Source organism: Lactuca virosa, chromosome 3 (genome assembly GCF_052849685.1).
Source record: "Lactuca virosa cultivar CGN04683 chromosome 3, Lactuca_virosa_CGN04683_v6, whole genome shotgun sequence".
NCBI classification, from domain to species: Eukaryota; Viridiplantae; Streptophyta; class Magnoliopsida; order Asterales; family Asteraceae; genus Lactuca; species Lactuca virosa.
The window spans coordinates 77,901,323-77,914,431 of NC_136428.1; the positions used below are offsets into that span (position 1 = coordinate 77,901,323).

The 13,109-nt window shown below is 33.9% G+C and overlaps 2 protein-coding genes across 5 annotated transcripts; both read right to left on the reverse strand.

Moving 5' to 3' along the window:
* Positions 1-967: 967 nt before the first annotated feature.
* Positions 968-3,600, reverse strand: LOC145162407 (uncharacterized). 4 transcript variants are annotated; one of them, XR_013739087.1, is made up of 7 exons: positions 3,426-3,600; positions 2,612-2,928; positions 2,311-2,527; positions 2,079-2,210; positions 1,859-1,996; positions 1,563-1,778; positions 968-1,256 (listed from the first exon to the last, which is right to left on the reverse strand). XR_013739087.1 is itself a non-coding variant. In XM_079081561.1 (7 exons), exons 2-5 carry the CDS (start codon positions 2,627-2,629, stop codon positions 1,967-1,969), a joined length of 408 nt encoding a protein of 135 aa, XP_078937687.1. In that variant the 5' UTR covers positions 2,630-2,928; positions 3,426-3,600; the 3' UTR covers positions 968-1,256; positions 1,563-1,778; positions 1,859-1,966. The 4 variants fall into 4 exon arrangements, 1 of the variants encoding a protein (XP_078937687.1); XM_079081561.1 differs by having other exon boundaries at positions 2,300-2,527; XR_013739086.1 differs by having other exon boundaries at positions 2,079-2,527; positions 2,612-2,662.
* A 3,537-nt stretch (positions 3,601-7,137) lies between these two features.
* Positions 7,138-9,852, reverse strand: LOC145166047 (cytochrome P450 CYP72A219-like). Its single transcript, XM_079084975.1, has 5 exons — positions 9,439-9,852; positions 8,763-8,989; positions 8,430-8,671; positions 7,934-8,318; positions 7,138-7,698 (listed from the first exon to the last, which is right to left on the reverse strand). Exons 1-5 carry the CDS (start codon positions 9,719-9,721, stop codon positions 7,273-7,275), a joined length of 1,563 nt encoding a protein of 520 aa, XP_078941101.1. The 5' UTR covers positions 9,722-9,852; the 3' UTR covers positions 7,138-7,272.
* Between the last annotated feature and the right edge of the window lie 3,257 nt (positions 9,853-13,109).

Consider the following 13,109-nt stretch of genomic DNA (forward strand, 5'->3'; position numbering starts at 1 on the left):
TTCGGGTCACGGCCCCGAATTATGAAACAATTTGAAACAGGTTGTTACAGAAATGATTTACCTTTTATCTTATTTGGTCCACGAATCTATATTTCCCGAATTAACCGCACCTTCAGAATGCAAAAAAAAAAAAAAAAAAACAAAAACAAAAACAAAAAAAAAACAAACAAACAAACAAAAAAATCTGAATCCCTAATTTGAAAAGTGAAAATCCCAAATATGTATAAAGGCTTTGAAGAAAAAGAGTGATGTGGTTTTTAGACCATACCATGAAAAGAAGATACTTAATCGAAGAAAAAAGCAATGCAATGATTTTGAGATATAGATTGAGGTAGCAAATAGAGTGAACAGTCCAATGAAATCCTAAGATTAAAATCCGGAGCGTCGATGGACTCTTGAGGTAAATCAAAGATCATTATAAAAAACAAAATACAGTACAAACACTACTAGAAAACTAGGGTAACAGCTACGGCACAATCCGTAGCTATTCGGTAGGTATAAGGCGATACCTACGGATTTGCTACGGAAAATGCCCTGTAGCATAAATGCCCGTGGGGAATTTTTACCTACGGACTAGCTACAGAATAGCTACGGATTTTTCCGTAGGTATAATACCTACGGAATAGCTACGGCCAGTAATTGCTACGGAATACCTACGGATTGCCAACGGGTGTATGTTCCTACGGAATAGCTACGGAATCACATGGCTACGGATTACCCACGCAAGTATTTTCCTACGGAATAGCTACAGAACAGTTTAGCTACGGATTACCTACGGAACTCAAGTTTGACTAAAATTGACTTTCTTCCTACGGAATACCTACGGACCTATTTAGCGACGGATTTCCGTAGCTAGTCCGTAGCTAATTTCATTTTATAAAAAAAAAAATTAAAAATTTAAAAATTTCCATTTTTTGTCAAATACCATATCAATTCAATTTGTCCAAAATACACCAAAAAATGTCCCTAATACCAACTTTGACACATTCAATTCCATTGTCTTAAATACCATACAAATGTCTCAAGTACCATACAAATTAAGCATAACAAAACAAGCAAACAATACAAGTGTTTACAAATTCAATTGTTCCAAAATACTTATCAATTGTTCCAAAATACTTATCAATTGTCCTCGGGTGGATTATCGGGGGACCACGGGGTTGATTTCCAGACATATTTATCATCCTCATAACCATCTCCATTTGTTCTTTCATTTGTTGTTGTTGTTCCGAAACTTGCGCACGCAACCTATCAACCTAAAAAATGGTGACACAATTCAATACTTAAACAATAATAGCAATGTATTTTAGTTTATTGTAACAATGCATTTTAGTTTATAATTATAGCAATACACTTAACTTTTAAACCATAATAGCAACATATATTTATTTATTATCAATTTAATCAATATTATCAACAAACTACATAACCTTTAACCAGAATAGCAACGTACTTTTGTTTATTATCAATTTAATCAATATTCTCACCAAACTACCTAACTTTTAACCATAATAGCAACATACTTTTGTTTATTATCAATTTAATTAGTATTATCAACATACCTCTTGTTGCGTGCTATCCGACTGGGTGGACGGGGTGGATTGGGAAGATGGAGTCCCTAAAACCAAAAAATGTATATCTGATGCTCCTATCCCATAGATAGCACCCTTCTTCTTTCCTTTTCTTCTAAGTTGGCTTTCCTCCCATACATCTACATCATCCTTACGATTTGAAGGATCTTCACCAAATTTGTTGACCAACCCATGCATATACGCCTCCTACAAATTACAAAAAACAACATGATTGTCATATACAAAAATGAGACAATCAATATACATAAATGATAAAGATAAGTTACTTGTGCTTCTTTGGCCGTCTGCGAGCAATATTCAACATTTTCATGATTTCCCTCAAAATATTTTTTCTTTGACTCGGCAGTGCCATGCGTCTTCACGAAAACATCATACTATGTGGGTGGTTTACCCATCAATTTTTCCTACATAAAAGTCAACGTACAATTGATGTAGTTAGTGTTATAACAAAATAAGAATAATAAAATTTATTATTGTGATACTTACTAATTTCCTACGGTGCTGGTCAAATCCTATACTACCCGCAGTGTGTCTTGCTGTTGACCCACTAGAATCTGCGGTGTTGCGATTCTGCTGAGCGATTTTTGAATTCTTTTGCCACTTCTCTGTGGACCAATGCTTTGAAAAGAAAAAATATATATAAATACAATAATATAATAAGAAATAAAAAACTTAACAAAAAAATAATAATGTATCATATCCGTTACATCACACAAACATTGCCACACAGTCTCCGATACGCGTTCGGGGCGGTAGTTATGCATCCCATCATAGTAGCTACAAAACTTTGGGGGGAGGGTTTTCCCATCATTTCGTGACATGTTGGCAGATTGTCTCCTAATACCTTTCATCCTATCTCTGTATCTATCCTTGAGGACACACTTGAATGCATCAAATATGTTCTCATTCTCTTGTGAATGCCACCTGTACTTGGTCTGTAAAAAATAAAAAGTAAATTTAAAAATACAAACTAAAAACAAATGAGTATAAGATACAATAACAAGTATTTAATATATTACCCCGAAACGCGAAAACATCTGTATAAGAGCCTCATTTGGAATATCACTGAACTGGGCCCACGGATGAACCGGGCAATAAGATGGTTAAAAACTAATTCTCTCGGGTGGTAATAAATATTTTTGCATTTCACACACGGACATCTAATTTCAAAAACTTCCACCCCTTCCCTAATAATACGTTGGATGTTTGTTGCGTTCGTGTAAGCAAAATCCAAAAACAAATTGACATAATGTGGCCATTGCGGATTAAACAAACGACGACTATCAAGTCGCTTCGTGTACATCCATTCTCTATTAGACAACATTTTGATCTAAAACTACATTTCGATTTAAAAATGTTAATTAGAATCCTAACATTTCAATATAATAGTGTAACATCCCATTTAATCTAATATGTATAACTAACGATACATAACATTTCAACAAATGATCAATATCATAATATGCATTTTAAATTAACTAAAAATCCATATATAAACATTTAACTAACATTTTTAACAAATTTAACAAATTAACTTAACATTTTTTATATAACATATATATCATATTTAACAAATCTAAAACCTCAAATTCAACCTATATTTCATATTTAACAAATCTATAACCACACATTCAACAAAGTGCAGGAGGAAGTAATTTTAACAAATCTTAAACACCAAAATCAGCCTAAAACATCACATTCAACAAAAAAATCAACCTAAAACCTCATATTCAACAAAAAAATCAACCTTACCAGCTCACATTCAACAAAATTAAACCTAAAACAAAGTAATTTTTAAAAAGAAACAAAAAAGAAAAAAAAACTAGGGTTTACCTTTGTTGGCTCGGCGACGGGAAAATGCAGCGGGGAAGAAGCACCGGCAATGGCAGTGCCGTCGACGACGGAAAAGTGCAGGAGGAAGGAGCGCCGCCACCAGGGGGAAGAGTTCGTCGGCCACCAGAGAGAGAGAGCTGTTAACGTTTTTTTTTTTGTTCTTGTCTAACAGATAGCTGCGAGAGGGGGAAGACAGAAAAGGCAGGGAGCGTTTTTCATTTAAAAGACACCTACGGCTTAGCTACGGCCAGCAAAAAAAAATGAAAAATTGTTGCAGCAGGAATCGAACTCGAGTCTCACGCGCATTTAACCAACATTCTTACCAACCGGCCGGGTTTGCCACTTCCTTAATAGTTTAGACTCCAATTGATTTTATTGTGTTACAGGAAAAATAAAGAAAAACGGAGTCGGGTAAGAATCGAACTCGAGTATCACGCGCATTTAACCAACATTCTTACCAACCGGCCGGGTATGCCACTTCCTTAATAGTTTAGACTCCAATTGATTTTATTTTGTTTCTCGAAAAATAAAGAAAAATGGGATCGGGTAAGAATCGAACTCGTGTCTCCTGCATAACTAACCAACACACTTACCATCCGATCGGGCATGCCACATCCTTGCTGAGTAAGTCTCCTATTAATTTTATACACTTACTTTTTTCGATTATTATTATGATTATTAACATTATTATTATTATTATTATTATTATTATTATTATCATTATTATTATTATTTTTTTCAATATTCAAGTCTTAAAACTTTTTTTTATGATCGTTTTGTTTTTACATATTTAAAACACAATCAATTAAAAATTATACTAATAGTCCTAATAATAATAATATTCACAAACAATTACAAATGTGTTTAACACACAAACAAACAATTAAAAATAATATACGTTTAATGTATAAATTAAATAATGAAAAAATATGATAATTATGGGAAATATGTATATTTGTATAAGTATGTATGTGTGTGCTTATGTATATGTATGTGTGTGTGTATATGTATGTGTGTGTATATGTATATGTAAGCATTACAACGTTAAACAATGAAACGGGTAATGGTGGTGGTGGTGGTGGTGGTAGTGGTGGTGACGATGGTGATGATGATGGCGATGATGATGATGATGATGATGATGGTGGTGGTGATGGTGATGGTAATGGTGATGATGATGATGATGATGATGATGATGGTGATGATGGTGGTGATGGTGATGGTGATGGTGATGATGATGGTGATGGTGATGGTGATGGTGATGATGATGATGATCATCATCATCATCATCATCATCATCATGTAGGTATACGTGTTTGTGAGATGTATGTGAACGTATTCATAAGCATTATAGTGTTAAACCACTAAACGAGGAATGGATCCCGTATGTGCACACGACTTTATGAATGATATTAATAGCTATAAATTGGTGAAAATATAGATAATCATGTATAGTAGAGGTGTGAAAAAAACGGAGCGAAAAAAACGACGTTTGGTGCCCGAAAAATCGAAAATAAGAAAAATTCGTAGCTAATCCGTAGGTAATTAGCTACGGATCAGCTACGGAATTCTAACGGAAAGCATATTCCGTAGCTGATCCGTAGGTAATTTACCTACAGATCAGCTACGGAATATGCTTTCCGTTAGAATTCCGTAGCTGATCCGTAGCTAATTACCTACGGATTAGCTACGGATTTTTCTTATTTTCGATTTTTCGGGCACCAAACGTCGTTTTTTTCGCTCCGTTTTTTTCACACCTCTACTATACATGATTATCTATATTTTCACCAATTTATAGCTATTAATATCATTCATAAAGCCGTGTGCACATACGGGATCCATTCCTCGTTTAGTGGTTTAACATTATAATGCTTATGAATACGTTCACATACATCTCAAAACACGTATACCTACACATATACACGTACACATATACCAAAACTCATTCATGTATATAAATATACATATACAAACATAATCCATCACAAGTTGGTGAAAAGTATAGACATTACAATGTTAAAATGTGAAACGAGTACTTGATCGCGAAGGGGCACACGACTTTATAAACGATATTAATATCTATAAATTGGTGAAAATATAGATAATCATGTATAGTAGAGGTCTGAAAAAAACGGAACGAAAAAAAACGAAGTTTGGTGCCCGAAAAATCAAAAATAATAAACATCTATAGCTAATCCGTAGCTAATTAGCTACGGAATAGCTACGGAATTTTCTTATTTTTGATTTTTCGGGCACCAATCTTTGTTTTTTTCGCTCCGTTTTTTTCAGACCTCTATTATACATGATTATCTATATTTTCACCAACTTATAGCAATTAATATCATTTATAAAGTTGTGTGCACATACGGGATCCATTACTCGTTTAGTGGTTTAACACTATAATGTTTATGATAACGTTCACATACATCTCACAAACACGTATACATACACATATACACGTACACTTATACCACAACTCATTCATGAATATAAATATACATATACAAACATAATCCATCACAAGTTGGTGAAAAGTATATGCATTACCATGTTAAATTGTGAAACGAGTACTTGATCCCGAATGGGCACACGACTTTATGAACGATATGAATAGCTATAAGTTGGTGAAAATATATTTAATCATGTATGGTAGAGGTGTGAAAAAAACAAAACGAAAAAAACGATGTTTGGTGCCCGAAAAATCGAAAATAAGAAAAATCCGTAGCTAATTAGCTACGGATTACCTACGGAATTCTAACGGAAAGCATATTCCGTAGCTAATTAGTATCAGTAGGTATTCCGTAGTCATTCCGTAGCTAATTAGCTACGGATTAGCATCTGTAGCTATTCCGTAGCTAATTAGCTACGGAATAGCTACGGAGTAGCATCCGTAGCTATTCCGTAGCTATTCCGTAGCTAGTCCGTTACTAGATTAAGGCATCCCATTCTGTAGCCGATCCGTAGCGATTCCGTAGCTAATTAGCTACGGACGTTTTCCGTAGCTATTTTCCGTAGGAAAACGCCATGTTTTCTAGTAGTGAAAGCACAAACAAACATAACCTAATCGAAACAAACAACCAAAATTAAAGCGGGAGTACTAACTAAAATCGGACCCACAATCGAACAGCAGATTGAAGGCGCCAAATTGGAGAGTCGGAATGGAACGACAACCAACGTCGTCGTCCTATGAAACATCTGACCGTGGCCTTCAAACAGATGCAAAAACTAAAGAGATACCAACGCATCGACGGTAAATTGAAGCCACCGATTTTTGAAAAATTACTCAAAATTGAAAGATTAAATGGAGAAGATGACTTAGGCAATGAAGACACGTGTCATCAAAAGAGAGAGATGGAGAAGATGACTCAGCTCCAATGAAGCGGAAGGTGACCACAAAGGGACAAAAACAACTATCATCCATCATAAAACCAAAACATAAAACCACTTACAAAACAAGGAACAGTTGTTACTATTCCTAAGCACGATATAATTTTAATATGTATATTAATGTATATTAAACCCAACTCAACCCATTTAACAAAATTGGTTAGACGCGAGTTTACCTATTTACCTTAAACGGTTTGAAAGTCTCAACCTAACCCATTAATTTTGGGTTGGGTTCAACACAGATTGATGTATTGGACCGTTTCTTGCCTACTCTACTTCCACTTACTTTATTCTAAGTCATAGAAAAGTCCTTGCATATAAAAAATTGTACTTTCAAAAAATAAAATCTTGATGGCAATCCAATAAGTTTTTACACAACCTTCAAATCATATCTTATTGTATATTGAGAATAGCATAGAAAACATATAATAATATATTTATTTGTGTCTTGCTGCAACAACCACTAAAGTTTGCGTAGAATCAATTGAGCACCATACTGAGGTTGTAGAGTGAGGATAGTATGTGGAGCATGTGCGTACAATGGAGAAATCTCAAAGGAGAAACCTCTTAAAATCATAACAAGTGCTAATTTTGCTTCCAGCATAGCAAAATTTTGGCCGATACATATACGTGGACCCCCTCCGAAAGGGAAGTATGATGCTTGTTCCTTAGTTGCCTTTGACACACCTTCTGCAAATCTCTCTGGCTTGAACTCTTTCACATCATCACCCCACATTTCATTGTCATAATGTAAAAGCATCATATGCAATTGGAGGAATGATCCGGCTGGTAAGGTTATGTTTCCTAATGTAGTTTCTTCATGAATCATCCGTCCCAATCCTATACCAGCCGGATATAACCTAAGTACTTCGTGCAAGATCATATTAATCTGCAAAATAAATAATCACTACATAACTCTTATCAAGTACAATAATAAAAAAATGCGAGGTGGAATGTGATCATGTTTTCGTTTATTTGTTGCATTAAAAAATATATTGATTGGCCCAAGCACATTTTTAAACTCGAGATTTAGTTTGGTATAAAATACATCACCTAGTTCATTATGCATTTATCTAATAAATAAACGGTTTGGTAAATCCAATTAGAAGAAGAAAAAAACTTACAACTTTTACACGACTTAATCCGTCAATATCTGGTTTTCTGTCTCCAAACACCTTTAAAACTTCATCTCTAGCACGATCTTGCCAATTTGTGTGTTGGGCTAACAAAATCATTGTCCAAGCGAGCAAATTTGCAGTAGTTTCTTGCCCGGCAAAATAGAAAAGTTTGCATTCTTGAATGACTTCTTCCGTAGTAAGTCCAAAATTGGTGTTCCCTTTTTGTTTGATTTCTTTGTAATTGGAATCCAGTAATATGCCCAATAAATCGTCGCTGCTACTTTCCTCGGCTTTCATTGTTGTCACTCGTTTATTAATAATTTTGTTTACTGTAGCCCTCACATCTCGGTCAATCTCCTTCATCCTTCTATTACTCTTTGTAGGCAAAAATCTACAAAATTATGTCAAAAAGCATTACTTTAGTTTTCTTTTTCTTTTTCTTTTTTTTTTGGAAAAAATAGGAAACTAAAAACCAAAATTTGTTAAAGGAAAAGCTTCTCACCGGGAACCTGGAATATACAAGGATTGTATAGCCTTGATAACTAATTCTGCTTGTTCTTTTTGAAGTTCAAATATCTTTCTTCCTTCCTGATAGCTGCTACCAAATGCTGTACGTGAAATTACATCACTAGTAAAGGTTTCGAGATGAGGGTACACATCAACTTCACAGGATCTTTCTTTGGTTAATTCTTCCCATTTGTTGATCATCTCACTACAACTAATGTAAAAAGCGGGTAACATACTCTGCAAAAAGGAACGCTAATTGAATCAGTGGTTCATTAATTTCAGTCACATTTTGCCACTTTTGGTCTGGTAATTTAAAAAGCAGATGAACCTTAAGCTTTTCCACATGGAATGCGGGATTGATAATCTTTCTATGTTTTGCCCATTGATCATCCTCAGCATCTACTATCCCTCTAGCTAGCAATTTTATTAATGGATTTCCTCCTTTCAGCTTTTGAAACTGAGAATAATTGTTTAGAACCTCTCGTATTAGTGCAGGTTCTGTTATGTGCATCATAGGTCGTGGGCCCATCCATGTATAGAAGTTCTTTCCTTTACCTGTATACAAATATAGATTGTTTGAAAGATCAGATTCCACCTTTTTGCACATAATATAGATCGTAGCCTTTATATTCAAGATCTTACTGTTTGACTTTGACTCTTTGAGGTCAAACTGACCACCTCTTAACTGTACATTTGGGTCTATATATATGATGCTTTGCATATAATATGTTTCTGCTAAACTCATATGGACAATTTAAATGCAAGGTACCATATAAAATCTATAGTTATGCTCATTCTACTTTGGATTTTGAAATAGCATCAGCATATAAAATTTGTCCATTTCAGTTGGAAAGACATGCTAACAGATTCCATTCGGTCAAGATCTACTATTTACCAAAAAAAATAAAAAAGTAACTTTCAGTTAAAAACTTTTCTAAATATTTCCTTCGAAAAACTCAAAAAATAAGATCTGCTATCAATGCTGATATGTATACATTACATACCATAAGTCTTTGCAGAGTTATAAAGAAATGGCATGATACGTGGGACGATATCATCAGTGAGATTTATGGGTTTCAATTTGGCATCTGCAGTCATCTGCACCATCTCTTTCATGTCTCCATATAGAAATTTGTAGGGATTTCCGTTTAAGCCTTGTTCTCTGAGGAACTTGTCCATCTTCTTCGGTTTCAACCAGACCCACTTGAAAAATCTCCATCCGTATATCATCACTATCACTCCAACAACACATACCACTGTGTTGATCATACTAAAACTTAGCTCCATTTCTAAAGGAAGTAGGGTGCTTTTCTTTTCTCTAGCTATGAAGGTACATACTCTTTTTATAGGTTCAAGATCTGATACTAAGTGATAACAGGTAAGTCAAAGAGAAATTGTAATTGATTTTGACTTTTGGGTTGTTGGTGACGAATGAAGGGATTTCATTTATCGATGGATAATGTTCAATCATGTCCCTTGTGTTTTAGTTATTATGATTATGGTCCATATGTTATTGCTTTTCGGTAGTCTCCCGTATAATATGTAATTGAAAATGCTATGTATTATTGACTTACATTTTTACAATTAAATCAATTACATCACTCATTTTTAGCTTGATCAATTTGTATATTTCATCATCTTCTCGTGGTTTTTTTAGTTCTGCTGTCAATTTCATGTATTTTTTTATGGGACATAAGGACCTAAATTAAGTTAATGATAAGTTCAAGTACCAATGTTGTATTTTACATTTAATACTAGTATACTAGAGATGGAGATCTCGCCCTATCCGTTGGCTATCGAGATTCACGTCCGACTTGCTACACAAGATAGACTTGCTGAGCAAGTTATATTTTTCATTTTCTTTCCAAAAATTGTTTCATTCCAAATGCTATATTCCGAACAAGATCTTCAAATTCTGAATTTTGTTTATCCAATTTTTTTTAGAAATATATTCCTTTATGATCAAAATGTCTATTTCTAAATGTTTAATATCACTGTTTTTTAATAAAATGTCTTATTTTATAGTATATAGTTCACTTTTACTAAATTTGTTTAACTGTTGATAGATTTAAATAAAAAAAATGATTTTTTTCTCTAAATTTCGAAATTGATTTTCGGATTTCGGATTTGTTCTTGAAATTTCGGAGTTTTTTTTTTCTTTTCTTTTTCGGAAATCCAAAATTTTTGTTCGAAATGTTGGTCCGAAATCCAGAATGTCGTTTTGGGGTCGGTCAAAAAAATGTTTTTTCATTGTCCGGAATGCCCATTTCGAACAAAATGATTATTTTGTTAAAAAATAAATAAATAAATTGGGGCTATTTTGTTCAAATAACCATTAAAAAGTGGTTGTATTACTCAATTTCCCTTTAGTTTTTGGTATTTACGAGACAACCAACAAGTCCGGAAAATTGGATTCAAGTCCGACCCGACCATTAATAAATGGGTTAGAGATTTAGTGAACCTTCTTTCTAATACAATTCTATAATGTATATTTAGAAATAATATTTTATTTTTATTTATAAAGTAAAAACTGACACTTGATAATGAAGATATTGAGACTTTACAGGTTACTTATTATTTCTTTTATTTAATTTTTTGTGTTTTTTATACGGTACCATCTTAGAAATCGTAGTCCAAAAATATTGAACTCATGTCCGAAAGGTGAAGAAAATGTCCAAAATAGTATGTTATTTTGTATTCTAAACCTTAGAAAGTTACTTATTATTCATTAGTGACCGTCTGATAACTTAGAAAATTGGTACATGGTGTTGTTCGTTACCTTTAAACTGCCTTTCGACTATTCTAAAATGATATACCTTATTCCGAAATGCAAAGAATATTCCAGACCAAAATACACACAACATTCTAGAACAAACTCTAGAATGATTTCCTAGCCAACATCTTTTTTAAAATTAACCAACTTAGTGTCTCGATATTTTGCATGATGGTTCGTTCAAAGCTTCTCTTACTAAATCGAGCAAAACTGTTATGGGTGGCGATATTCTTGGTAAGTTACAACACCGAACGTCATGTGAGGCTCTTTTTCGACGGTCATACTTTGGTAGGTGGCTGAATATTCCTGTCAACATGGAAGGGGGGCATCTGCTATGTATTATATGTTTTGCGAAGAAGTTGTTACAAACACACGATACAAAGTGAATGAAATGTGTTTTTAAGATCAGTGAGTGTGAATTCACCTTTGGGAGAAGGAAAATTTTCTAACTACAAGGTTCTTATTTGGTGATTATTTATTGGTTGTAGAGTTCGATTAAGAGTTCTGGTTATAATTGTTTCATATGGTTAAAGGAAAACAACTTGATATGGTTGGAATATATAAAGAGTGTATTTAATAAAACCATGTATGAGTTATCAGACAAGGATGTGTTCCTGGTGTGTATGTTGTACTTGTTATACAAATGGTTTGACGGTCGGTTGTCTCGCCAACCCGTGAATGTTTAGTTCTTTAGCCTGGTATCCAACTTTGAGGACTCCAACATGTATAATGTCGTTTACCATTTATAGTTACAATTTAATTGTCATTTCTAATTGTTTTGATGTAAATAATGGTTTTAATTTGGAGACATAGGTCCCAATATAATAGTATAGTTTGGGAACATTGTACAATTAGCTGAAGATGGTATTTATAAGAGTTTATAAACTTATTCATCCTATCAAAGTAAAGAAAGATAAACCTCAAAAATTGACATACAACATAACGAGTTTTATATACGCTTTCAAGGTAATATACATTATTTAGATTTGATCTTTCTAACTTTTTATATTTGCTAATATCGTGATACATTAATTTTATATATTTGGATTTTGAAGACTTTTCTGATTAGGTATAATGTCCCAAATTTCAAACGAAAAAGCTCATAGTATCAAAAAATAGTAAGAAAAAAAGTGCGGAATCTCCATAAATATAAATCTCAGATGCAATACAATCAACCCGCGCCCTTCCCCTTGCTTCCAGAACAACCTGAAACATTTTAAACTTAAACAGCGACTACATAGCTTAGCGAGTTCCCCAAGATACCACATACTCATGTGAATGATATGATCCAACAATATTCGTACACCTACTTATGTTGCTACAGTCCAACTGTAGTCTTCTGTGTTATGATCCAACCATAGTCTTTCATAAAACTATTATGGTCCAATCATACTTTTTCATACAAATGCTATGATCCAACCATAGTCTTTCATGAAAATTCGCAAACACAATCTAATATACCATGACACCTAGTGTCATATATAGTATAATGAGAAGACTCACCTAAATCAAAAGTCGAATATCAAACACCCGTAGACTCATAACGACAACTACACGAATCACCTAAACCAAAAGAGACATAAACCTCAGTCTATAGTTCACAACCTCCAATCATGACCAAAATTCAAAATGGTCAAAAAGTCAACAGTCAACATTCAAATTCAACGGTCAAGGTCAACGACCACCATTTCGCGACCAGCTCCATAGTCGCGTCGTGGTAACTAAAAGCCAAAACATTCACGGATGGAACTCGTGACCAACATCACGACCTACAACCTCTCGTGCCACGACGAGTGTCCAAAACTGCTTAATCCATTAATCTTTTAATCCTCAAATCTAGAGCTCAAAAACTCACACACACACACACAAACACACACACATACATACACACACACACACGTA